The 26,787-nt window shown below is 38.0% G+C and overlaps 2 protein-coding genes across 6 annotated transcripts in view; one reads left to right on the top strand and one right to left on the bottom strand.

Moving 5' to 3' along the window:
• Window positions 1-9,378, top strand: part of USP8 (ubiquitin specific peptidase 8) — a 90,529-nt gene extending 81,151 nt beyond the window's left edge. For all 4 annotated transcript variants that reach the window (XM_037502463.2, XM_037502464.2, XM_054701437.1 and 1 more), the window contains 9 exons: window positions 365-451; window positions 2,564-2,644; window positions 3,024-3,286; window positions 4,928-5,140; window positions 5,463-5,673; window positions 6,684-6,920; window positions 7,418-7,560; window positions 8,257-8,389; window positions 8,505-9,378. In XM_037502463.2, the coding sequence (XP_037358360.1) occupies window positions 365-451; window positions 2,564-2,644; window positions 3,024-3,286; window positions 4,928-5,140; window positions 5,463-5,673; window positions 6,684-6,920; window positions 7,418-7,560; window positions 8,257-8,389; window positions 8,505-8,690 (1,554 nt within the window). In that variant the 3' untranslated portion in view covers window positions 8,691-9,378. The remainder of the gene's footprint in view (window positions 1-364; window positions 452-2,563; window positions 2,645-3,023; window positions 3,287-4,927; window positions 5,141-5,462; window positions 5,674-6,683; window positions 6,921-7,417; window positions 7,561-8,256; window positions 8,390-8,504) is intronic.
• Window positions 1-26,787, bottom strand: part of USP50 (ubiquitin specific peptidase 50) — a 63,779-nt gene that overhangs the window by 15,168 nt on the left and 21,824 nt on the right. Inside the window, exons 7-9 of one of the 2 annotated variants that reach the window (XR_008554203.1) lie at window positions 9,749-10,270; window positions 7,584-8,682; window positions 7,315-7,504 (exon numbers count right to left, since the gene is read on the bottom strand). Coding sequence is in view for 1 of the 2 variants with exons in the window: in XM_037502471.2 (XP_037358368.1) it covers window positions 10,079-10,270 (192 nt within the window). In the remaining variant the exon portion in view is untranslated. Of the gene's footprint in view, window positions 1-7,314; window positions 7,505-7,583; window positions 8,683-9,730; window positions 10,271-26,787 lie in introns of those variants that run through there. The other variant, XM_037502471.2, reaches the window with a different exon arrangement.

Here is a 26,787-nt window from a genome sequence, read left to right on the forward strand (position 1 = left end):
TCCTGGTAACCTTTATCATTTCCTTGAGTAAAAGGAAGGTGTTCAAAAGAGGCCATGGTGAGTATATACTAGTGACTAACATCTTATACTTGGCCATGTATTAGGAATCTATGCTTTGCAGTCCAATGCAGTTTGCATGTTTTTCCCTATTCTGAGTCATCAAAATTTCTTCTTTATCCTTAGTGTTAGGAAATTCCATATGCATCTTTAATTAAAAGTACATTTTACAAGAGAATAAGTTTTCAGTGGACTTTATTTTTTTTTTTTACATTTTCAGCATGATGGATTTTATTGTGTTAACTAAGTTTATGTTGGGGAAAAGTTCACGTTTTCTTTCACATCTAAAATTTGTATGATTTTACAGGCTGTTAAGATTAAAGGACAACCAGAAAGTGGGAATCTAAAGACTGGAGCTTTTAGAGAGACTGTGGAGGACGCTGAAAGAAATAAAGTAAGTAGTTCTTTGGGTTGGAAAAAGGTTTATATGTTTAATTGTTATAACCATGTTGTTATCTTTACCTTATTATCTCCTCCAACTTGGGATCTACCTGAAGGATCTTTGCTGTCTTTGACACCTGTTTTCGTTTACTTTTACATCATCGATTCCTTCAAATGCTAAAGGAAATGGATGTTTATCATACTATTTTTTTTTTTTTTTAAATAGAGGCATGTTTATTTATTTATTTATTTGTTTGTTCTGTTTACACATGCACTGGGTACAGTCAGAAGCACGGGAGGGTGAGAGAATTCACCAGAGCCAGAGCGGGGAGCAGAGCAGGCAGAAGGACCGAAGTACACTGCTGAGGGGAGCAGCGGGCGGCAGGAGAGGTCTGCGCGCCATGTGGGACCCTCCTCCGGTGGCCGGGGAGCAGCCGGGGATCGAACCGGCGCTGCAGAAGCCGCGGGCAGCTTCGCAACCCAGCGCTCAACCGCTGCGCCACCGGGGAGGCCCATTTATCATACTATTTTTTTAAAGATAGATTTATTTATTTATGCATACAAGAACTGGGGCGTAGGCCAGAGGCATGGGCTGAGAGGATTCATCAGATACAGAGTGGTGAGCAGAACAGGCACATCTACTGAAATACACTGATGAGGGGAAGGGGGGCAAGGTAAGAGAGGTCTGCTGTGCCATGTGGGTTACTCCCTGGCCGGCCGGGGATTGAACTCGTGCTGTAGTGGCTGCGGATAGCTTGATAGTGCTGTCTTTAACAATCCTGCGCCGCCAAAGAGGCCCCTGTCATGCTATTTAAAATAAGTATATTTTATTCATTTTATGAAAGTCAAAAATATTTAGGTTTTACCACGTGATCCAGCAATTCTACATTTAAATATATACCCAAATAATTAAAAGCAAGGTCTTGGAGATGTCTGTATACACCCATATTCATAGCAATATTATTTATTCAAAATAACCAAAAGATAGAAGCAATATGACAGGTTGATTTAAAATGAAGGAAATTCAGATACATGCTACAACATGGATGAACCTTGAGCACATATGAGAGGTAAATCCTTTACAAAATGGAAAAATCACACAAATATTGTATGATTTAATTTGTATAAACCTATACAAATAGGTTACCTAGAGTAGTCAAATTCATAGAGATGGTTAATGAGTGGCAGTTGCCATAGGGAGACTGGAGATGGGTACGCAGTTCCAGTTTTGCAACATGAAGAGAATTCTGTAGCATGGTTACCCAGTGTGAATATACTAATGCCACCAGCCTATGCACTTAAAAATGGTTAAGATGACAAATTTTATATATATTTCATTATGATTTTTAAAATACTTGGGCCTTTTATAAGACATCTTTGCCTATGTTTTCATTGAAGAGCTATATTGATGTATAATTTGTACACTATCAAATTCACCCATCTTTTGTGTACAGTTCAGGGATTTTAGCTCAATGTTGTGAAACAATTTTGTACTCGGTCGAATTTTAGAAAATTTCCATAGCCAAAAAGGTCCCTGTGCCCAGTTGTAGTCATTTGTTTGTCCCACCCTCAAGCCCCTAACAGCTATGAATCTATTGTCTCCATAGACCTGCCTCCTAAATATTTCTTGGATATGTGTCTATAGAAGAATTTTCATAATTTGAAATTCATCCTTGTATCCTGGATCAGTTTTATTTCTCTGTATTGCTAGGTAGTATTCCATTGTGTGGATATGCTAGTCTTTTCATTCATCAATTCGTGGACATTTGGATTGCTTCTACTTTGGGGCTGTGTGCTGTTAAGAATATCAAATAGAATTCTTTTTTTTTTTTTTTTAATAGAATATCAAATAGAATTCTTTGTGTGGAAATATGTTCCTTCTTTTGGGTTAATAACGAAAAGTAAAATTATCTTTCTATTTTTTAAAGAAACATTGAAAAACCATTATATGCTTATATATATATATTCCTCCTTCATTTGCTGTGGTAGTACTTGGACTTTAAGAAAAACACATTGAGCTCTTTATCTCTCAACTTTTTTTAAAAAGGGGACCATGCAGGTTTTTCTGGTACAGGTTGGTATGTGGCAAAATTTAATTCAAAGATCTTGTTTTCCCTTAAACTAGGCTCAGCGAGAACCTTTGACAAGAGCACGAAGTGAAGAAATGGGGAGGATTGTACCAGGACTGCCTTTAGGCTGGGCTAAGGTAAAACTCAAAATTTGCGCAGAAATAAAGTAACATGATTACTGTGTTCTTTGGGAAAAAAAAAAAAAAAATCCAAAAACGTTTGTTTTACATGTGTAATATAGTCAGTGCTGTTTCTTCATTGTAGAGGACATAGCTGCTTCCCTAATTACAGTAGAGTTAGATTTCTCAATGAACCTGGGATGCTGGCTACAATATATGAGCATTTGTCATTCAGTTTATAACTTTAAAACCTAAAGTTTTGGAAAATTTTATAGAATTATCATTTCATTAAAATTATTTTAATTCAAAAGTAGGTTTAGCAATGGAATGCTTTTGAGTGATTTTTATTTTATAATGGTCACTGTTTTTTGACTTTTATTTTTTTTTTCCTTTCAAGTTTCTTGACCCAATCACTGGAACTTTTCGTTATTATCATTCACCCACCAACACTGTTCATATGTATCCACCGGAAATGGCTCCATCATCTGCACCTCCTTCCACCCCTCCCACTCATAAAACCAAGCCACAGATTCCTGCTGAGCGGGATAGGGAACCCTCCAAACTGAAGCGCTCGTACTCCTCCCCAGATATAACTCAGGCCATTCAAGAGGAAGAGAAGAGAAAGCCAGCAGTAACTCCAGCAGTTAATCGGGAAAACAAGTAAGTTTATCCTAACTCCTAGATCTAAATTATCTATATGTTCTACATTAAACATATCAGCTTTTTTTTTTTTTTTTTTTTTTTATTTATTTATTTATTTATTTATTTGTTTGTTTGTTTTGTTTGTACATGCACTGGGTACAGTCAGAAGCGCGGGAGGGTGAGAGAATTCACCAGAGCCAGAGCAGGGAGCAGAGCAGGCAGAAGGACCGAAGTACACTGCTGAGGGGAGCAGCGGGCGGCAGGAGAGGTCTGCGCGCCATGCGGGACCCTCCTCTGGTGGCCAGGGAGCAGCCAGGAATCGAACCGGCGCCGCAGAGGTCACCGGCAGCTTCGCAACCCAGCGCTCAACCGCTGCGCCACCAGGGAGGCCCAAAACATATCAGCTTTTTAATGTCAGGGAATCAGAAAATTCAGTGAATAGCTGTTGCCTCCATTGTTTACCACAGAGGAAAAAATGATTAAATGTCCTTGGTTTTTCTTCTGAGCACGGACTATAAGTATGTGTTAATGTAGCTATAAAAGCATGTGTACACATTTTAAGGCAGCATGCTATAGATTAAAATCTGGGGTCCCTTTGACCACCATAATTTATAGAATTGGTTATTCTGTTCACTAGTAGCCACCATTTGTTCATTTAAGTTTCCCAAAACATTATCTCATATTCCTGTCCCTTTTTTGAAACTCTCATGCTTATAATTGAGAAGTCTGCTTTTCAAGTCTACTTAGCACTTCTAATCTATACTTTGTTTCAGAGAAGGGGGGGAAGATTAGATATAAGTAGGTCATCTTTTTTTGTAACAAATAGCAAAAAAGTAGTTATTTTTTTCCTCCTGAGAACTTATCTATCTTCACAGATGGGGACTCTTTTTTAATTTGGCAATAAGATCTGTCAGTTAAGTTTTTTCTTAATGCTATAGCAGTTTTAGAACTCCCACATATAAACCAAATACACTAACAAAAGTCTTAGAGGCATTCTGTAGTTTAATGCTGTTTAGTACATCTTTCTATGATAGAAATCCTCTGTATTTGTGCTGTACAGTGTGACTATTTTGAATTGTGGTTGATATAACTGCGGAACCTTTAATTTAAATAACCACCAGGGAGTTCTGGACTTGAGGTAATAGTAGCCTGAGAACATCTGCCTCTGTTGCTACCTACTCCATAATATGCCTTTTTAAATTACCTATTTGGTATTCTAGTTAAGTGTAAACATTTGTGTGAAGTGCTGAGCTTTCAAGTTTGCTAAAAGGTGCTTGAGAGTCTTGGTTTCATGAAAGACCAGAGAACCTTTCTCAGGTTTTAAGAACCAAGGACCTGGGCCTCCCCTGGTGGCACAGCAGTTGAGCGCTGGTTTGTTCCTTGGCTGCCGGCGAGGGTCCCACAAAAAAAAAGAACCAAGGACCTATGTAAAAGGTTCAAGGTATCTGCTTCATAGAGGGTCAAAGAATGTAACCAATTACCTAGATATTAAATATTCTATAAGGCCCAGTACCTTATAGTAATGAGTTAACATTAACTATTTACAAGATCACCGTGGGCTGTGGCACAGATTCTAGAGTCTTCTCTCATTTGTAGGATGCATCTTAATTTCATTTACTGTGCATTTTAAGACATCTTTATATACCTTTTCATCCTCAGGCCAACATGCTATCCTAAAGCTGAGATCACAAGGCTTTCTGCTTCTCAGATTCGAAACCTCAATCCAGTTTTTGGAGGATCTGGACCAGCTCTCACTGGACTACGTAATTTAGGAAATACTTGTTACATGAACTCAATATTGCAGTGCCTATGTAATGCTCCACATTTGGCTGATTATTTCAACCGAAACTGTTATCAGGATGATATTAACAGGTGAGGAAATTTCATACTTTTTACAATATTAACATTAAAGCCATACTTCACCACCCAGCCCCAGAAAATTCAAATTAGGAAAGGGGAAAATTACTTAGAGGAAAGGACATACTGGAAAGGAGTAGTGAAAGAAGGCAAAACCATACTGTCATAAATTGCAGTCTGTTGAGTAAAAGATGGTGCAGACCTAGCAGCTAAAAAGGAGCGAGTTGAAGACAGTAAAAAACTAAGTATTTTAGAGTAGGATCATAGTATGAAGAGTTTAATATTGACATCAAGAACCCACTGTGCCTAGAATATAACTTTAATTTTATTTGCAAAGGTCAAATTTGTTGGGGCATAAAGGCGAAGTGGCAGAAGAATTTGGCATAATCATGAAAGCCCTGTGGACAGGACAGTACAGGTACATCAGCCCGAAAGACTTTAAAATCACCATTGGGAAGATCAATGACCAGTTTGCAGGATACAGCCAACAAGATTCACAAGAACTGCTTCTGTTCCTAATGGATGGTCTCCATGAAGATCTCAATAAAGTAAGACATTTAATTTTTCTACAGTGCAAGGACTTTTTTTGATTACTCAGCAACAATCATTTTTATAGAAATTTAACATTACAGTGCTGGTGGTGGGAAAACTATGGTGACCATACCTGAGGGGAGAAATCCTACATTGTAAAAAGAAAACACAAGGACATAAAATGATAAATCATTAAAATAAAGTACATTTGGTTCAGTTAGCTGGTTTATTGAAATAGGGGCTGTACTAAAATATGGAACTACAAAACAATCTCATTGATCTAGTATTAGAAAAGTATATACAATGTGCATTTACTTATACTTGCCTAAAATGTTAACAGGTTGTATTATTGTGAGAAATTTGTGAATGTTAAAATAGAGATGTTCAGGCTATTTTATATTATGTATATTATACTGTATACTTTTTTCTAAGAATTTTCACATAACCAAATGACTTGTGAAAAATAATCTATCCATTTGTCTCTACATAAATGACCACACTCCCATGTATATGCTGTCGCTTTTTAGCATCAAGCTGTTGACTTGTCCTGGGCTCATCTTTAGTTGTAGTGTCACCTCCCAGCTACATGTGGAATGTCTATTTTAAAAGCTTAAGAAATTCCATCAAGGGCCTCCCCGGTGGCGCAGCGGTTAAGCGCTGGGTTGCGAAGCTGCCCGTGGCCTCTGAGGCACCGGTTCACTCCCCGGCCACCGGAGGAGGGTCCCACATGGCGCGCAGACCTCTCCTGCCGCCCGCTGCTCCCCTCAGCAGTGTACTTCGGTCCTTCTGCCTGTTCTGCCTCTGGTGAATTCTCTCACCCTCCTGCGCTTCTGACTGTACCCAGTGCATGTATAAACAAAACAAATAAACATGCCTCTATTAAAAAAAAAAATTCCATCAAGTCACCACTCTTGATAATGTACCTTTAGGAGAGCAGGGAAGGTTGTCTAAAACTTTTGGTAACAAAACTTTCCTTAGGAGAACCAGAAGTGTTTCTAATTTCATATTTAAAAATTCTTATTTCCAGGCTGATAATCGGAAGAGACATAAAGAAGAAAATAATGATCATCTTGATGACTTTAAAGCTGCAGAACATGCTTGGCAGAAACACAAGCAGCTCAATGAATCTATTATTGTTGCACTTTTTCAGGGTCAATTTAAATCCACAGTACAGTGCCTCACCTGTCACAAAAAGTCTAGGACATTTGAGGCCTTTATGTATTTGTCTCTACCACTAGCATCCACAAGTAAATGTACATTACAGGTAAGTTCAAGATAGAAAAACTGATACTTTCAATAAAATGTTTATATGCATATGGACATCTACTTTATTCAGTAATTTATTTCTAGTATTTAACCATGTAAACACTTTACAGGTTAAAAGCACAAATTCTATTTTAATTAGGTCAGAAAAATGTATTTAAAAATGAACTCATATTTAAATTTGTTTTTTGAAAAGTTTTAATTTGGAAAATTGTATGATGAATTTAATTTAGGTCTGCATTTTATAAGAATTTGCCTCTACATGGAAATATGAAATAACATTTTTCACACAATAGAAGTGTGATCTGGGTGATTTGTGGTAACTATAGGCTTTGTGCACCAGGTAGAAAGGTAAAGGGTCAGTTCCTCTTGCTCTTAGGGCATGCAACACTCACCAGTCTCCTGTGTGTGTTCTTCACTAGATCATACACTTTGTGCAAGCAGGAGCTGTTTTATTCTAGTTTATTGTTGAATAAATCTATTTGTGTTTTTCTCCAGGATTGCCTTAGGTTATTTTCCAAAGAAGAAAAACTCACAGATAATAACAGGTTTTACTGTAGTCATTGCAGAGCTCGACGGGATTCTCTGAAAAAGATAGAAATCTGGAAGTTGCCACCTGTGCTTTTAGTGCATCTGAAACGGTAAAGGGGACAACTTGTTTTACCTGTTTAGTACCAGTGAGGGAATTCTGAATTCTTGAATGTTGTTGCCTACCAGTGATGCATAGTTAAGAAAAGTTAGGGTAGCTCTAGGAAAATAAGCAGAAACAATGAAACTATTAGTTCACCTTAGTGTTTGCAATAGAGCAAAATGACAATACACTATTTCCTGTAATTCTGTTTTTTTAAAAAATCAGTGAAACTTAAATATAAAACAATCATTAAAAGGTAAAAATCTTGTGCTGAATATGAAATGTGTTTTAAAAGTGTAATTTTAAAGATAATAAGTTAAATGATGCCATTGTTGACAGCAGGCATATTTTTGTCCAATTTTTTCCAGCCAGTGAGAAAGGTCTAGCTGTGTAATGGAAGAAGTAATGGTGAGGTAGATATAAAATATAGCCCATGTCTTCACACTGAATCTTTAGTCTGTGTGGAGTACAGATGCCTCAGTTATCACCCTGCCACTCAAGTTCTTTGACCTTGAGCAAGTCGCTATTGTTTCCACATCTGTAAAAGGAAAATGAAACCAAGTGTACAGGTCCTCCATTACTAAAATTCTTAATATTTGAAATGGATTGTTGTACTGTCCTAGCTAAAAATCTAGGTTGTTTAATGAATTTGGGTTTTCTGATGTCTGATCTGTCAGTGTAATTGCTGTAATATTTTGCTCTGCAGTTTTTCCTACGATGGCAGGTGGAAGCAAAAATTACAGACATCTGTGGACTTCCCATTAGAAAATCTTGACCTGTCGCAGTATGTTATTGGTCCAAAGAACAATTTGAAGAAATATAACTTGTTTTCTGTTTCAGTAAGTATCTCATTGAACTGAAAATACTTGTTCCTTCATGAGAAAAAACAGCGCTTTGGAATTAACATATTTAAAATAATTCAACTGAATTGATTTTCTGTCTTGTTTGGCACAGAATCACTACGGTGGACTGGATGGAGGCCATTATACTGCCTATTGTAAAAATGCAGCAAGACAGCGGTGGTTTAAATTTGATGATCATGAAGTTTCTGATATCTCCATTTCTTCTGTGAAATCTTCAGCGGCTTATATCCTCTTTTATACTTCATTGGGACCACGAGCAACTGATGTAGCTACATAAAGAGAAGTAGGTTATTAGCTAGTTAACTTTCAAAGGCTGAGCAACACAACTCTTGAAATGCTTACAAAGATATTGAATAGCTATAGCTGGCCATTAGGGGAATTCTAGGACAGTGGGAACTGTCTTACTATCACCATATATTTCAGGTCAGTGCTATTATCAAAAAACTGACTAATAACATGTAACAAGTATTGCAGTAAGCACTCCTTACAGGTACCATTTATTTCAAAACAACTTTTTTAGTCTGCTCCAAAGTTAAAGTAACTAGCTAAGCATTATTATTCTTCGGGCCTAAAACCCATTGTATCCTTTATTTTCTTTTTCACTGTATGGCCTTTTCATACTTCTAAAGCCCAGCTTGATCTACTATGAATACTCTAGAATGATGAAAAGCAGATAGGAATGTATGTGTATATATTTATTGCACACTTGCACATCAAATCGATGTACATAGTATAATACCTGGTTCATTTTTGAAGCCTAGAACTCAGAGGATTGCATTTTTTTCTTTTGGCCTATTCTGAGTAACAGCAGTGCTTTCTTAGGGAAATGACAGGGCAAAGCTATTTTCTGTTGGCTTTGGGCTGTATTTGTGCACTAAATCTTTACTCTGAAGAATAAATGGAAACTTTTCTTTAATTTTTTAAAATAAGAATTTTCATTTACACCTATATTAAAATCTTAATGAAAGAACTACTTAAAATCCTGTAAGTGTTCTGTCTTTAATGTTATGTATCTAACATAAGACAGTAGAACTACAGGTTTTATAGTACTACATCCACTTAAAATTTAGTTTGCTATTGTTATATCAGAACTGAATTCCACCATTCCTTCAACTTGACTTCAGAATTGCATATATAACTTAACAATTCTTAGAATTGGAAGTCAGTGTAAGATATAATAACTGAATACCTAGACTTGTTCTAACCGGAGTAGAATTCCTACACTTAACAGAAAAAGGAATAGGAGTCAAGCATGATTGCAAAGTGAAGTGCATTATGAATCATCTCTTTACAGATCGATGTATTAAGAGATAGAGCAACTTAAGGTTTATTTACCTTAGGACTCCGTGGCTAAAAATTAGGTCAATAACATAGGATCCTAAAAAACAATCTCAGAAGACAAAAGAATGGGATTTGAATCAGAGTTGACAGCTTTTCTTGTTCTGCATTAGTCTAAGATACTTAGAGCTTCTTGACTACATTATCTGATCAATTAGAGCCACTTGAACAAAAGTTACACAATTAAGATATTTAACTTATCTTTCAAAAGTTTGCCTATTATGCAAGAAAACAAATGTCACTGAAGCAAGCAAGAGTTTAATGACTAAGCAAAATCGAAGTACTAGTTTCTGATTGCTTGTTTTGCAAATTTCAGAAACCATGTTTCTAGCTCTTGCATTTTTGGATAGGTATAGAAAAGGGCTGGCAGCTATAAAACAGGAGATAGGCTGTAGTAGTTTGAACTGAAGTATCTGGAATCTCACTGACTCGTGTGTCATCAAAGCTATACCAGGCCTGGGTGACAGAGTTCTTGCAGAAAGCAGTGTAGTGGCCACCATCCAGATCACCAAAGTGGTTCTAGGAGAGGAAGGAATAGCAGACTTAGAATGTATGACCGTGCATACTAGCTATTAGAAAAGGCAAGGACCCCAAATATTTTCCATAACATTCTTATACTAAATTAAAAGGAAATAATTTTGTTAAATCACACATATAACCTGCCTACTGTATTTAGCATTTCATTAGAACTGCTCCTGTGTTGAGCCCACTTTTAATAGAATCTTTGAAAATAGGATATTTGGCACTATCTGAGTACTATCTATCAAATTAATACATTGAGCACTTACTGTACAGAGGCTGTTAAAGAAATATGTAAATTCAGACAGTCATCCTCCCTAAATGAGCTTATAGTTTAATTTTATAGATAGGCCAAAATAGACATTTAAACAACTGCATAATTTGAGACATTATCATCACCTAGGGTCCAAAAGAGAATTTTTCCATTCTGATTTCCCATGTCTTTCAACTTCCCTTTACTGGGTTAAGAAACGACAACATGGAGAGCCTCACTTCTCAAAAGGTGGTGTGATTAAAGCATGGGTTGACAAACCATGGCCGATGAGTCTTAGAAAGAATACATTTTATATTTTTATATGGTTGGGAAATATCAGTATTTTGTGACATGTGAAAATAGGAAATACAGATTTCCATGTCCTTAAATAAAGCTTTATGAGAACACAGCCATGCTCATTTGTTTGTTTTTCAGTGGCTGCTCATACACTAGTGTAAAGTTGGTTACATACAACAGACCAAATGGCCTGCAAAGCCTAAAATATTCACTGACTTTTTACAGATTATTTGCTAACCCTTGAGTATAGAGGGGAAAATGGGTTATAATAGTCAGTTCTGACTATGAATTCAGCTCCAATACCACACAGTGACCTTAATTATTTAATCATTCTGAGATTTTAATCCCCCTTATATAAATAGGGTAAGAAGACTTGGTTTGTCTTAATAGCTATATCTCTCTTATATTACATAAGTAGCACATAGGAAGTACTTATTGTTTCTATAGACCTTTATCTTCCCCACCTTGCCCCTTACATGTTAGAGAAACTATTCCTACAAGTTTGGCAAATTGAAAGAAGCCTTGCTGTAAAACTGAGGAATGTTGGATGACAGAGGGTAAGTAACCTCTGAAATATATAACTAAGTGCTGTGTAGTGAGCTATTCCCAGAGGCCAAAATAGAGAAAGTTAAACAGAAATATGATGTGTGGTTGACCTGTGGGTGTAAGGACAGTTCCTGTTTCCTGTAACCAGAGTGCTTGGGTTATAAAGGTCACGCAGTTACAATTATAGAACACTACCAATTGAGTTGGATTGACATTCACATACATTGTCAGGATTCTTAGAAATTTACCCTGAAAGACTACACTAGGAAAAAAAAGAATCCATCCTCTAGTGCTTGTCATAGGTTCTAAGTATAGAGAATAGAATTTTCATGAATTTGTTACTACAGACCTACCTTCTCATCAGTTTGAAATTCAAATTTACACTACCTCTGGATTTAATACAAAGAGCTGTGAACTTAATATGCGAAGTATTTTTCAAGTACTTGGCAGAAAGAAAAAAAAATACTTTCTGGATCAGTGTTGCACAGGATACCCACATATGAAATGCTAATGAAAACACCCAGGGGAACAAGTCACCATAAATAAGAATCAGAAGAAGGCAGTAAATAGGCAGACTTATTAGAGATTTAAGAGAAGGCAGCTAACAAAATAATGAAATAGAACTTCCAGAAATAAAACACATATTACTGAAAAATCTAGTGTAGAGATTAAATAGTACATAGAATTGGAGAGAATGAATGTAATAAACTGGGGAAATTACTCTGAATGCAGTGTAAGTGATGGAAAATTGAGTAACATTCAGTATATGCCTGGAAAGAAAGAATAGAGAATGTAGGAATAGGAAACATTAAAAGTGATGATTAATGAACGATATGATTCTTCAAACTTAGGAAATGCCACAAACCAAGAATAAAAGTATTGCAGGACAACAAAAATCAAGAAAAATCTTAAAAGTAGCCAGAAAGTAAAGACATTAACCTATGAGAGAATAGTTGGATGGTAGAACTACTCTGTAGCAGCCACAGAAGCCAGAAATAGCTTTCAAATGATGGGGAAAAAAACTTGTTAATATAGAATTTAGTTTCTAGTTAAATTTTCAAGAATCAAAGTGAACTAAATTTTTCAGTCAAAGACTAGGAGAGACTTTAGGTTAACAGATCCTCACTGAGAACATACTGAAATGGCCCACACGAAAAAACAAAATTGAATATAGAAGGAAGAAGTGATATATAAAAAATAATGCTAAGCAAGAAAATTGGTAAAGACCGTAACAAGTCTAAATCAACATGAGCTCTATGAAGCCAGCAAAAATAATGCATACTCCGGAGTTATATATAAGGTTAAAACCAAAATGCTGGAAAACAGAAACAGTTGGTCATCAGAATTACAATGTTAAAAGATTCTTCTGTTTTGAGAGAATAGTATAGGGATCATAATTAACTTTAAAAAAAAGCTAATGTTTTAAGGGTAATTGCTAAAGAACTGAGGGTAAATAGACTAAAGACTTTATAGGCAAGAAGAAAAAGGAAATGATCAGAGAAATCAAGTTAACATAAAGCACAAAAGATGACCAACCTAAGTGACCTTCAACAGATAAATGGGTTAAAAAAAATGAAATAGTGGCTTTTGGGACAAAATGGATGGAATGTGAGGTGATTATGTAAAGTTAAATCGAAAGTTAGATACCGGATGGCTCCATTCATCTGAGGAATATAAGCAACCAAAAAACACACAGAGGCACAATACAGTGAGAATAAATCTTGAATTTGATGATTACCAGAGGGAATGGGGAAGTCTACTGGTAGTGTCGTAGAGAATGCGTGGAACATGTACACATATGGAAGAGTAAAAATGTCACCCTCAAGTTGAAATTAATAAAATTTCTTTCAAATTAAAGCACAAAAGATGACTGAAATAATTCCAAATTACTAGTTGAATTATATGGAAATAATCTGAAATTTACTAGAGTCACAGCGTAGATTTCTTAAAAGTCCAGTTCTACGTTTGTTATTTATCATTCAGAATTATGGTTGGCCTTTAAAGAGTCCTAGAAAAAACAGTTCAAGATGGTTAACATAGACATACCACATACACATTGTGTGTGGAACAATTTTCTCTGAAAGATCTGAGAATAGCTGAACAACTCCATAACAAAAAGATCATAAAAGTGACAAAAAGGCAACACAAAAAATGGGTAGAAGAGGTAGAGATAGCTTGCCACAAAACCCCACTCCTGACATAGAGACTTACACTAAGAGGGAATTTGCAAAGTTCCCCAGTCCCTGGAACTTGCACTGGAAAAACAGCCCCTCAGAATATCTTTGAAAATCAAAGGGACTTGTGGACCAGGAGACCCAAAGGTGCTGGAAAATAGTCTGTGTTTTTAAGAGCAAGAGTGCAGACTTACCCTAAGACCTAACACACAAAAAAGCACCTAAGTGATACATAAGGAAGCCCGTGACCTAATCTTAAAACACCTGCCAGGACAAGGATCTATTGCAACTCTTGTGGGACAGAGGCACTGGGAGGTGTCATTTTTGCATTTACACTGACCCTTACTATAGCGAGAGCCAGAGAGTGGCATTTAAGGACTTACCTTACCTTACTAGAGTTAGTTGACTCCCCATGTACCCCACCCTCATGGTATACCATGGCTGCAGCAGCTCTCAGAATGTAGACTGGGAGTGAGGGACAAATGTGTTTTCTTTGGCCTGTGATAGCCTACCAGTACCATCCAGAAAGGAGATTATATATTCCATTAGGACCCCAATTCTTGAAGCTATTCTTAGGAGAGTTTTAGAGTGATTTCAAAATTAAGTTGCTACCGACTTAAAATGTTGTATACGTATGATACTACGTGTGAGCTATACGGTAACTACAAAGCAAAAACGATAGCAGAAACAAAACAAAATGATAAAGGATCTAAACATAACAAAGTTATCAAACCTGAGGAAGAGACTATCAAAAAAAGAAAATGAGAAGAGGAAGAGAAAGGAACACAGAGACATTACCAAAAAGCCAGAAAACAACAAAATGGCAATAAATAACATCAATAATCACCTTAAATGTAAATGAACTAAATTCTCCATTTAGAGGGCAGAGTGGTTGAATGTGGCAGAGGAGGGTGTCTCATGTATATGCTGCCGTAAGAGACCCACTTCTGACAGAAACAGAATAAAAATGAAGGGATGGAAAATATTTCCTGCAAATGGAAACATAAAACTTGTAAAGCCATACTTACTATAGACAAAACAGTACTTTAAAGCAAAGATTGCAAGAAAAGGGGGGAAAGGATGTGGGGTAGTATGCAATTGAAGGATGTGATCCTATCCAAGTCATGTACAGTGTTCTAAATCAATGTTACCTCAGTAAAGGGGGAAGATAGTAGGAATTGAAAGATGGGTCCATCCAACAAGAAGCTCTAACAGATACTTATGTACCCAACAGGAGCACCTCAATATATAAAGCAAATATTAAACCTAAAGGGAGAAAATTGACAGCAATAAAATAATACAGGAGAAGCATCCCAGGTTGCAGTGCTTAGCAGCCAGGAGGTGCTCTGAGCCTACTTCAAAACACATCTGCAAATCAGCATGTCTGCCTGTTCCCCCAGGATCACCCCACCAACCCCAGTAATCCCTGAATCTTTAATATCGACACGGGAGGGGAGTGAGTTGGTCAGATTGCCTTAGAATTGTTGGCAGATAATTTATCCAAAACTGCATCAGACAAGCCAGACAAAAATCAGACAAAACAAGACCTTAAATCAAAGACTTCAGTTATTGTTGGTGATGCACAAGACTGTGCATCAAAATCTTGGTGCTTTTTAACTGAAGATGTCAAGTTGGCAGAGAGCAAGACAGTTGTTTGGAGATTCTTGGAAAAGACTATCATATACCAAAGTATCATAGGCTCAAGTATGACAACGATTAAAATACAATCAAGTACTGGCTGTCCTTAAGAAAGCTCAGGAGATAGTACCAGAAGATAAGACTATCCAGGCTGAATTGCTGAAAGTTAAGCAAAAGATAGAGGCACAAAAAGCTAGAGAAGGTATAATATGTAAAAATGTTTGCTTAATAAGAATTCACTTTGTTTAAATACATACATTGACTGTACATAGGTAATAAGACATAGGGGATTTTATGTATGTAATATATATGATCTCCAATGTGTTGATAAATCATTTCTCCATCATTTATAGTTTGGAAATATGAATAAGGATTCACTTTTTTTTTTTTTAAGATTTATTTATTTATTATTTATTTATGCAAGCACTAGGTATAATCAGAAGCGCGGGAGGGTGAGAGAATTCACCAGAGCCAGAGCGGGGAGCAGAGCAGGCAGAAGGACCGAAGTACACTGCTGAGGGGAGCAGCGGGCGGCAGGAGAGGTCTGCGCGCCATGTGGGACCCTCCTCCGGTGGCCGGGGAGCAGCCGGGGATCGAACCAGAGCTGCAGAGGCTGCGGGCAGCTTCACAACCCAGCGCTCAACCGCTGCGCAACCGGGGAGGCCCAGGATTCACTTTTAATAAAACAGTGCTACTGGGCCTCCCCTGATGGCGCAGTGGTTGAGCGCTGGGTTGCGAAGCTGCCCACAGCCTCTGCAGCGCCAGTTCGATCCCCGGCTGCTCCCTAGCCACCAGAGGAGGGTCCCACATGGCGCGCAGACCTCTCCTGCCGCCCGCTGCTCCCCTCAGCAGTGTGCTTTGGTCCTTCTGCCTGCTCTGCTCCCCGCTCTGGCTCTGGTGAATTCTCTCACCCTCCCGCGCTTCTGACTGTACCCAGTGCTTGTATAAATAAATAAATGAATCTTTTAAAATAAATAAATAAATAAAACAGTGCTACAATACCGTGAAGATGTTTTTAAAGTGCTACTTGCATTATTCACAAAGACTAATGGCATCCAACCTATTTTTAAATTCTGGAAGACATCTCTTATTGGATAAATACATGAAAACTTAAAAAAAAAATACAAAAACAAAAAAACAGGGCCTCCCTGGTGACCTAGGGGTTACATCCCAGCACTATCACCACAACCAATCGCCTGAGTTTGATCCCTGGCCAGGGAGCTAAACCACATACAGCGCAGCAGACCTCTCCTATCTCGCCAGCTGCTCCCCTCAGCAGTGTATTTCAGTAAGCCCACCAGAGTTCTGTTCCAATTCTGTTGGTGAATCCTCTCATCTCCCGTCCCCCATCACCTCTGGCCTAGACCCCAGTTGCTCTATGCAAAAATTAAAAATATATATTTAAAAAAAAAACAATAAGAAACTTTAATACCCTACTTCTATCTATGGACAGATCATCCAGACAGAAAATAAGGAAACATCAGCATTAACACATTAAACCAGAAGGAGATATTAGATGTATACAAAATATTCCTTCTAAATGTATTCACATTCTTCAAGAGCATGCGGCACATTTTCCAGGATTGACCTGGAGACCACGTTAGGCTACAAAACAAGTCTCAATAAATTTAAGACTGAAATGTCAAACATTTTTCTCACCACAATCGAATGAAACTAGAAATCATATATGGAGAAAGCTGTAAAAAAATAAATATCTTGGGCCTCTCTGGCGGCGCATGCGGTTGAGCGCCACACTGTGAAGCTGTCCGCAGCCTCTGCAGCATGGGTTCTATCCCGGCCGACTGGTGAGAATCCCACATGGCGCAGCAGACCTCTCCTGTCTCGCCCGCTGCTCCCCCTCAGCAGTGTGTTTTGTCAGTCTGCCTGTTCTGTTCCCTGCTCTGTCTCTGGTGAATCCTCTCACCCTCCCGCACCTCTGGCCTGTTCCCCGGTTCTTGTATAAATAAATCTTTAACTACTGGGTCAACCAATGGAAGAAATGTAAATAGATCTTTATCATTCAGACTTTAGGTTGGACTTTAAAGGAAAGTCTTAGGAAAAGCAGTTCAAGATGGTTAACGCAGACATAACACATACACATTGTGTGTGGAATAATTTTCTCTGAAAGATCTGAGAATAGCTGAATAGTAGAAATTTGACAAAGTAGAAATTTGGCATACCAGCAAAAGTGGCTCTAAGAGGGAAGCTCATAGTGATACAGGGTGACCTTGAGACAAGAAAAATTTCAACCACTGGAACACTGCATGTGAAGGAACTACAACAAAAGCAACATGTTAACAGAAGGAAATAATAAAGATCTGGAATAGAGACTATGACAATAGGAAAAGTGAATGAAAGGGTTGGTATTTTGAAACAAAATTGACAGTGCATTAGCTAGACTTACCAAAAAAAAAAAAAAAGAACAAAGATAAAATAGTAACTGAAAGGGAAATCAGAAATGAAATAGAATAATTCAACAGAAATAGTTTGAGAAACCACTATGAACAATTAATTACACACCAACCAAAAAATTGGACAACTTAGAAGAAATGGATAAATTGTTAGAATCATCTAATCTTGCAGGACTGAATTAGGAAGAAACAAAATCCAAAGAGACCAATTACCAGTAAGAAGATTGAATCAGAAATCAAAACTTCCCCCAAAATAAAAGTCCAGGACCAGATGGATTCACTGGGAATTCTACCAAACACTTAGAGGTTTATTTCTTAAGCTTTTCCAAAAAATTGGTGAAGAGGGTACAGTTCCAAACCAATTTTCCAAAACCAGCATCACTCTTACCAGACCGGACGAGAGAGAGAGAGAGACGCACACGCACACACACACACGGAAAGGCCACTATTACTAACAGAAAATTCTCAATAAAATATTAGCTAAACCTAATTCAGCAATACATTAAAGGATCATATGCCACAATCAAGTAGGATTCATTATAGGGATGCAATGGATGGCTTCAACATTAACGATGCAATATAACAAAATTAAGGGTAAAACTCATGATGATCATCTCAACAGATGCAAAAATGAATTTGAAAAAAGCCAACATTCATATATAATAGAAACTCAACAAAGTAGGTATAGAGAGAACATACCCAAACATAAGATTAAATTAAAGAGTCACCAGGCAGAGCCAAGCCAAGCCAGGATGCAATCAAGGGTCTATTAGCAGAGAGGAGGACTTGTGAGAAAATTCATTAATCCCTTGGAAATGATCAAGTATACAAGAGTTTGCAATCCTAGTCTAAGCAGTCAGGCAGAACTTGCACCCCTGGTCTCTTAGAGGTGGCTCAGCACAAGTGGAGGTGGAGGCAGGGCCAGACAACTCAGCACATAACCTCACGTTGTCTCGTGCCTGCCAGACCACCTGCGTTCTGGAGCAGTCGTCTTGTGGACCAGAGCTAGCCACTCTCACTAGAAGCCCAAATTGTCTTCCTATGGCCTCAGGCAGATTAGAGCCAGAATAGATCATTTGTAAATGATGGCACTCTTCAAGAAGAGGATATTAGGGCCTCCCTAGTGGCGCAGGGGTTAGAGACAGCACTATCAAATTATTGCCAGCAACTGCAGCATGACTTTGATCCCTGGCCAGCAAGGGAGATAACCCACATGGCGCAGAAGACCTCTCCTGCCTTGCCTGCTGCTCCCCTCAGCAGTGTATTTCAGTCGGTCTGCCTGTTCTGCTCCCCACTCTGTCTCTGGTGAGTCCTCTCACATCCCCCTCCTGCACTTCTGGCTTACACCCCAGTTCTTGTATGCATAAATAAATCTTTTTTTTTTTTTTTTTGAAAGGATATTAGTTGCAGACTGTGGTTGTGATATACAAAACATCTACCTTATTCCACACCCCTATCCAGGACCAAAACCACAAAAAATGAATGCTCACATTAATCAGAATTTGAAGCACCTGGATCTTAACAGGTGCTAGGATTCTGGGGTAAAGCTCCTTATTTAAAAAGCGAAGAAAACAATTTTCAGCTTGTGGCCCTGTCTCAACTATAGTCCTCACTCAGCATTGCATCTGCAGTCCAGTCCTCAGCCTAGAGATTGAGGCTGGCAAAAGGCTATATTAGACATTTTACCAAAGAGTTGAGCTAAGAGAGGAGACCATTGTGGATCCCCACCACACAATTCAGGTACTGCAGCACTGTAGGAAGACTAAAAAGTCTAAGAAATAATAAATAATAAAATCAATAATAAGTCCTAGATAAGAAACCTAGGATTATCCCCAGCTTCTGTTAGATGCTAGGTTCTATTAGCTATAAAGCCAATTTATCAAGATAAGAAAAGGAAACTCCCTATTACAACCCACAATAACTAAAAATGAAGACAGACATATAGAAACTGGAACCAAAAACTACAACAAAAATCCAGAGATCAATCTCAGTTCAACAGAACTGCAGAATATGCCTGGTGAGACGTTGAAGGTAACAGTAATAACCATGCTTGTCAAGTTGAGAAACTCAATGTATGATGAAAAATGGGAAGACCATAAAGGCTGAGACTATGAGACTGCATGAAGATGAAGATGAACACTACAAGGGGATACGTATTAGACTCTCTGCAGACTTTTCAGTGGAAACTTCATAAACCTGAAGGGAATATTTAAAATACTTAAAAGATTTCCAACTTAGAATACTTTATCCTGCCCATGTATCATTCAAGACAGAGGTAGTGTAAGGAGATTCACTAAAAAACAAAAACTAGGGCCTCCCTGGTGGCACAGGGGTTAAAGACAGTGCTATGAAGCTATCGCCAGCCAATGTAGCACCAGTTTGATCCCTGGCCAGAGAGAAACCCACTAGGCGCAGCAGACCTCTCCAGTCTCACCCACTGCTCCCCTCAGCAGTGTATTTCAGTCAATCTGCCTGTTCTGTTCCCCACTCTGTCTCTGGTGAATCCTCTCACCTCCTGCACCTCTGGCCTGTATGCATAAATAAATTCTTGTATGCATAAATAAATAAATCTTTTAAAAAAAGGCAAATACACAAGTAAAATTGTGGCATATCAGAATGAGTTTGAAATCAAGTTATTTAACAGGACACAAGAACAAACCATCATACAGTAATCTCAGAATAATCTTCAAGCAAAATCAATAGAACACATAAGAACAAAAACATAACCAGAAATAAGCATAAAAGATGTCAAGAAATTGAAAGAAACTAAAAAATAAAACCAAAAACACAAATAGCAAAATAAGCTCTTTTCTCAATAATCACCTTCATTATAAGTGGCTTGAATCCATCCATTAAAAGTTATAAAGTGGCTGAATGGATTTCAAAACAAAGTCCAACCTTGTGCTGTTCACAGGATGCGCGCCTCACCAAAGTCAAACATAGACTTAAGAGTTTAGGACTGGAAAACAATACTACAAGCAAATGCCAATCAGAAACTGTCAGGAATACCATTATTCATATCAGATGAAATAGATTTCCAATTTGAAAAAGGTAGTAAGAGATAGGGACATTACAATTAAAGGCCCAATACAGTAAAATATAACAAATGTGCACCAAATTACGGGCCATTAAGATAAATACATCAATTATTATAACTAGAGGATGATATTGACAGTAGCACAATGAGGATTTTCAATACTCCATCTTTAACTATGGATAGATCAGCTACAGAGAAACAATGGGAAATAATAGTCTTAAACACATCACCCAAAGCAGTGATAGTGAAGGCAAAGATAAACAGCTGGGACTACATCAAATTAAAGAGCTTCTGCACAGCAAAAGAGACAATAACAAAAACAAAGAGAAACCCCACCAACTGGGAGAACATTTTTGCACCCAACACTAATGATAAAGGACTGATCACAAAAATCTGCAAAGAGCTGATGAAACTCAACAAAAACAAAGTAAATAACCCAGTCAAAAGATGGGCAGAAGAGCTAAAAAGAAACTTCTCCAAAGAAGAAATGCAAATGGCCAACAGGCATATGAACAAATATTCAACATCACTTGTCATCAGGGAAATGCAAATCAAAACTGCAAGGAGATACCATCTTACACCAGTGAGAATGGCACATATTAAAAAAATTGGCAACAACAAATGTTGGCGAGGGTGTGGAGAAAAAGGAACTCTCCTGCACTGCTGGTGGGAGTGCAAACTGGTCCAACCACTATGGAGAGCTGTGTGGAGGTTCCTCAATCTGGTAAAAATGGAGCTTCCATATGACCCAGCAATTCCACTCCTAGGTATTTACCCAAATGACACAAAAACATTAATTCAAAAGGGCACTTGCACCCCTATGTTTATTGTAACAAAACACTTTAATAGGTAAGCTAGGGAAACCACCCAAATGCCCCCAAATAGATGACTCGATCAAGAGATGTGGTACATATACACAATGGAATATCACTCAGCAATCAAAAAAGATAAACTCATGCCATTCGCAGCAACATGGATGGCGCTGGAAGGGATCATGCTCAACGAAATAAGGCAGAAAGAAAAAGAAAAATACCAGATGGTCTCACTCATAGCAGGAATTTAGAAAATCTAAATAAGGGACCAGGAAAAAGACTAATTATAATAAAGTAAAAACCAAAATCAACAAGCAACTATAAACCAGAGACACACTACAGGGGGGAGAGAAGGGAGTAGGATCAAAACAAGGGTGGTGGGAATTTTATGCGGGCTATAACCAAGGCAAAAATGAAAAATGTAAAAAATACATAAAATAAATTTTTTAAAAAAGAATAGTCAAATGAGGAGCTAGACCAAATAGTCTTAACAGACATCTACAGAACACTTCACCCAAAGTCTGCTGCATATACTTTTTTTTAAGTGCACGTGGAACATTCTCAAGCCAATTGTCAGCAAAATTATGAAGACAAATCATATTAGAAATTACTAAGAACAGGGCCTCCCTGGTGGCGCAAGGGGTTAAGCACCACACTATGAAGCAGTCCGCAGCCCACCCGAGAGAAACTCACGTGGCGCAGCAGACCTCTCCTGTCTCGTCCGCTGCTCCCCTCAGCAGTGTATTTCAGTCAATCTGCCTGTTCTGTTCCCCGCTCTGTCTCCAGTGAATCCTTTTACTCCCTGCATCTCTGGCCTGTACCCCAGCTCTTGTATGCATAAATAAATCTTTAAAAAAAGTACTAAGAACAGCTGTACACTGATAACTTCAAGAATTTGAAGAAAGGAACACATTTCTACAATATAGTCTACTGAGCTCTAAACAGAAAGAAACAGAAGCATTGAATAAATTGGTAACAATCATGGAACTGAAACAGTAATCCACAATCGTCTAACACAGACGCCGCCAGACAGCTTTACAGTGAATTTTATCAAACTGTTAAAGAACCTATGTCCATCTTGCTCAAATTACTTCTAAAACTCCGAGAACGTTCCCAAATACATTTCATGATGCCAATATTACCCTAATATGAAAATCAGACAAATCACAAGAAAACTACAGATCAATTATACCTGACGAGCATTGATGTGAAAACTTTTAATGTACCAGTAAACCAAATTCAACAATGTATTAGCAAGGATTATATATCATGATGAAGTGGAATTTATCCCAGGGATGCACAGATGGTTTAATGTATGTAAATTAGTTAGTTAATATATATATGTTAATATATCAACAAAAAATAAAAACCACATAATTTAATATTAATCAGTTGATGCTGAGCAAGTATTTGACAAGTTTCAGCACCCATTTATGCTAAAATTTCTTAATGGGAATAGAAGGAACGTAAATAAACGCCATATATTACAAACATACAGACAACACTTAATGGTAACTGAAAGCTTTTCCTTTAAGACCAGGAACAAGACAAAGTTACCCACTTTTATTACTTTTGTTTAATTTAGTATTGGAGATTTTGCTAGATCAAACAAAAGGAAATAAAAGAAATCCAGACTGGAAAACAATGAAACGATCGTGAGTAAATGATGGATACTGTATATGGAAATCCTACAGACAAAGTTTTTTTTTTTTTTAAAAGATTTATTTATGCATACAAGAGCTGGGGTACAGGCCAGAGATGCGGGGGGTGAGAAGACTCACCAGAGACAGAGCGGGGAACAGAACAGGCAGAAGGACCGAAATACACTGCTGAGGGGAGCAGTGGGCAAGACAGGAGAGGTCTGCTGCACCATGTGGGTTTCTCTCTGGCCAGCCGAGGGTTGAACTCGTGCTGCAGAGGCTGCAGACAGCTTCATAGTGCGGTGCTTAACCCTTTGCGCCACCAGGGAGGCCCAAAGACTCAAAGATTTACTGAAAACAAAAACTAGCTAAGTGGTAGGTTACACAATTAACGTACAAAAATCTGTTGCATTTTTAAATACAAATAATGAGGAAGAAAATAATTAAGAAAATAATTCCACTTGCAATCACATCAAAAAGAATCAAATACCTAAGTAAAAGATTTATACAGTGAAAATTACAAGCTGCTACTGAGGGACATAGGTAAAAATATAAAGAGATGGGAAGATACTCCATGTTTATGGATAGGGAGAATGAAGTAGTTAAAATAACTATTCTGGGCCTCCCTGGTGGCACAAGGGGTTAAGGACCGCACTGTAAAGCAATTTGCAGCCTCTGCAACACGAGTGCCTGTGCCGCGGCTCTTGTATGCATAAATAAATCTTTAAAAAAAAACATAAAATAACTATTCTGCCAAAAACAATACATAGATTTAATGCAATCTGCTTCAAAATACCAATGATATTTTTCAGGGAAATAGAAAAAATATTAGAACTTCATACGGAGTCATTAAAAACCTCAAATAAAGCAATTCTAGATTTTATATATAAACTAGCAGTAATAACACAATATGGTAGTGTAATCAAAATAGAAACATGGATCAAAGTAATGGAATTGAAAGCACAGAAATAAATGCACACATATGTCAATACTTCATTTATGATAAAGGAGCCACAACCATACAGTAGAGAAAGAAGAGTCTTTCTACACTACATCCCTGAGTTCCATCCCTAGTCCGGGAGCTACCCACATGGCACAGCAGACCTCTCCTGTCTCGCCCACTGCTCCCCTCAGCAGTGTATTTCAGTACATCTGCCTGTTCTGCTCCCCGCTCTGTCTGGTGAATCCTCTCACCCCCCACACCTCTGGCCTGTACCCCAGCTCTTGTATGCATAAATAAATAAATCTTAAAAAAAAAAAACTCAAACCCTATGGTAAGGGAACAAAAACAAAATAAAATAAAATAAAATAAAATAAACAAAAATACTTGGAGTTACCTCAAATTAAAAAGTTTTTACACAGAGAAAGAAAATATCAGCAGATTAAAAAGGCATTCTACTGAATGGGAGAAAATATTCACATATGATGTAACCAGACATCCAAGATACATTAAAAATATATTCAATTTGACAACAACAACAAAAATCAAACAACCCAATCAATAAATGTGCAGCAGATCTAAATGGACAATTTATACTAAAGACTATATTCAGAAGGCCTACATATATATTCCAGCTATATATATATTTCCAAATATATATTCCATATATATTTTTTCCATATCTATGGAAAAATGTTCAACATCAGTTTTAATAAAGGAGATGCAGGTCAAAACCACAATGAGGTATATTAACTCCTCATGTAACAATATATATATATATATTTACTACACACACACACATACATATATAGTAAAATGGGATATAGCAAAAACCAAACCTAAGAGGATGCAGAGTATGAGGAGCTCTCATACACTATTTGTGGGAATGTAACTGATAAAGTTATTTTGGAAAATGATCTGGATTTACCTAAAAAAAAAAATAACTAAAAATGCAAATAATGTATGGTCCAGCATTCCCACTTTGGGGTAGTCATCCATAGAACATGAAACTATCAACCAAAAAATTATATATATATATTTTAAAGATTTATTTATTTAAGCATTCAAGAGATGAGGTAGAGGCCAGAGGTGTGAGGGGTGAGAGGATTCACCAGAGACAGAGTGGGAAACAGAACAGGCAGACTGACTGAAATACACTGCTGAGGGGAGCAGCGGGTGAGACAGGAGAGGTCTGCCACACCATGTGGGTATCTCCCTAGCTGGCCGGGAGATGCTGCAGAGGCTGCCGGCAGCTTCACAGGCTGCATCTTAACCCCTTGCGCCACCAGGAAGGCCCCTGTTACTGGCTTTTTGATATTAGCCATACAAGTGTTGGTGAAGATATGAAAAATTAGAACCTCATACATTGCTATAGCCACTTTGGAAACAGCTGGCACTTCCCCAAAAGGTTAAAATTGAGCTAAAAGGGGCCTCCCTGGTGGTGCAAGGGGTTAAGATGCAGCACTATGGAGCTAACTGCAGTCACTGCAGCATGAGTTTGATCCCCAGCCAGGGAGCTACCCACATGTCACAGCAGACCTTTCCTGCCTTGCCCACTGTTCCCCTAAGCAATGCCTTTCAGTAGATCCTCCTGCTCTGCTCCCCATTCTGCCTCTGGTGAATCCTCTTACCCCCTGCATTTCTGTCTTGAACCCCAGTTCTTGTATGCATAAATAAATAAATCTTTTTAAAAATTGAGTTACACACTCATAACAGGATTCTAGAAAACTTAAATAAGGAACCAGGAAAAAGAATATAAGAAAGAAGGGCCTCCCCGGTGGCGCAGCGGTTGAGCGCTGGGTTGTGAAGCTCCCCGCGGCCTCTGCGGCGCCGGTTCGATCCCCGGCTGCTCCCCAGCCACCAGAGGAGGGTCCCACATGGCGCGCAGACCTCTCCTGCTGCCCGCTGCTCCCCTCAGCAGTGTACTTCGGTCCTTCTGCCTGCTCTGCTCCCCGCTCTGGCTCTGGTGAATTCTCTCAACCTTCCCGCGCTTCTGACTGTACCCAGTGCTTGTATAAATAAATAAATAAATCTTAAAAAAAAAAAAAAAAAAAGAATATAAGAAAGAAAAAAATCAAAATCAACAAACAACTATGAACCGGAGACACACTATGGAGGGGAGGGCGGGGAAAGGAGGGATTGGGGTCAAAATAAGGGGGCTGCAATTATATGGGGAATATAAAAATAAAAAAAATAAATTGAGTTACAATTTGATTTCTGTCATTTTTGAGTATATATCTAAAGCATGTTAAGATGTTCATGCAAAAACCTGTACACGAATGTACATAGCAGCTTTTCTTGATAATAAGCCAAAAAAGAGTAGCGGCCAAATGTCTATCAACAGATTAAGTAGATACATAGAATGTTGTATATACAACAACAGAATAATTGGCAAAACAACAGGTTACAGTGTGGATGAACATTGAAAAACTTTGTGCTCAGTGAAAGACATTTATAAAAGGTGACAGATTGTATAATATCATGGGTACGAAAGTCCACAAAAGGCCAATCATAGAAAGTTGTGGTTGCCAGGGACTTGGGGAAGAGGAATAGGTTAGGGAATTTCTGAATCGTGGTGTTGTGTGCACAACTCTGATTATACTAGAAACCATTCAGCTATGCATCTGAGGTTGAATATTATGGTATGTGAATTATCTCCATGAAATTGGGAAACAAAGTGTGTACAAACCAAAAACTGAGAAGTTATTTGCAACATACATAACCCACAAAGGAGCACTATAAAAAAAGCTCAGTACTGGGGCATCCCCG

The sequence above is a fragment of the Talpa occidentalis genome, unplaced genomic scaffold (assembly GCF_014898055.3).
Source record: "Talpa occidentalis isolate TD23 unplaced genomic scaffold, MPIMG_talOcc4v2.1 talOcc4.11, whole genome shotgun sequence".
NCBI lineage: Eukaryota > Metazoa > Chordata > Mammalia > Eulipotyphla > Talpidae > Talpa > Talpa occidentalis.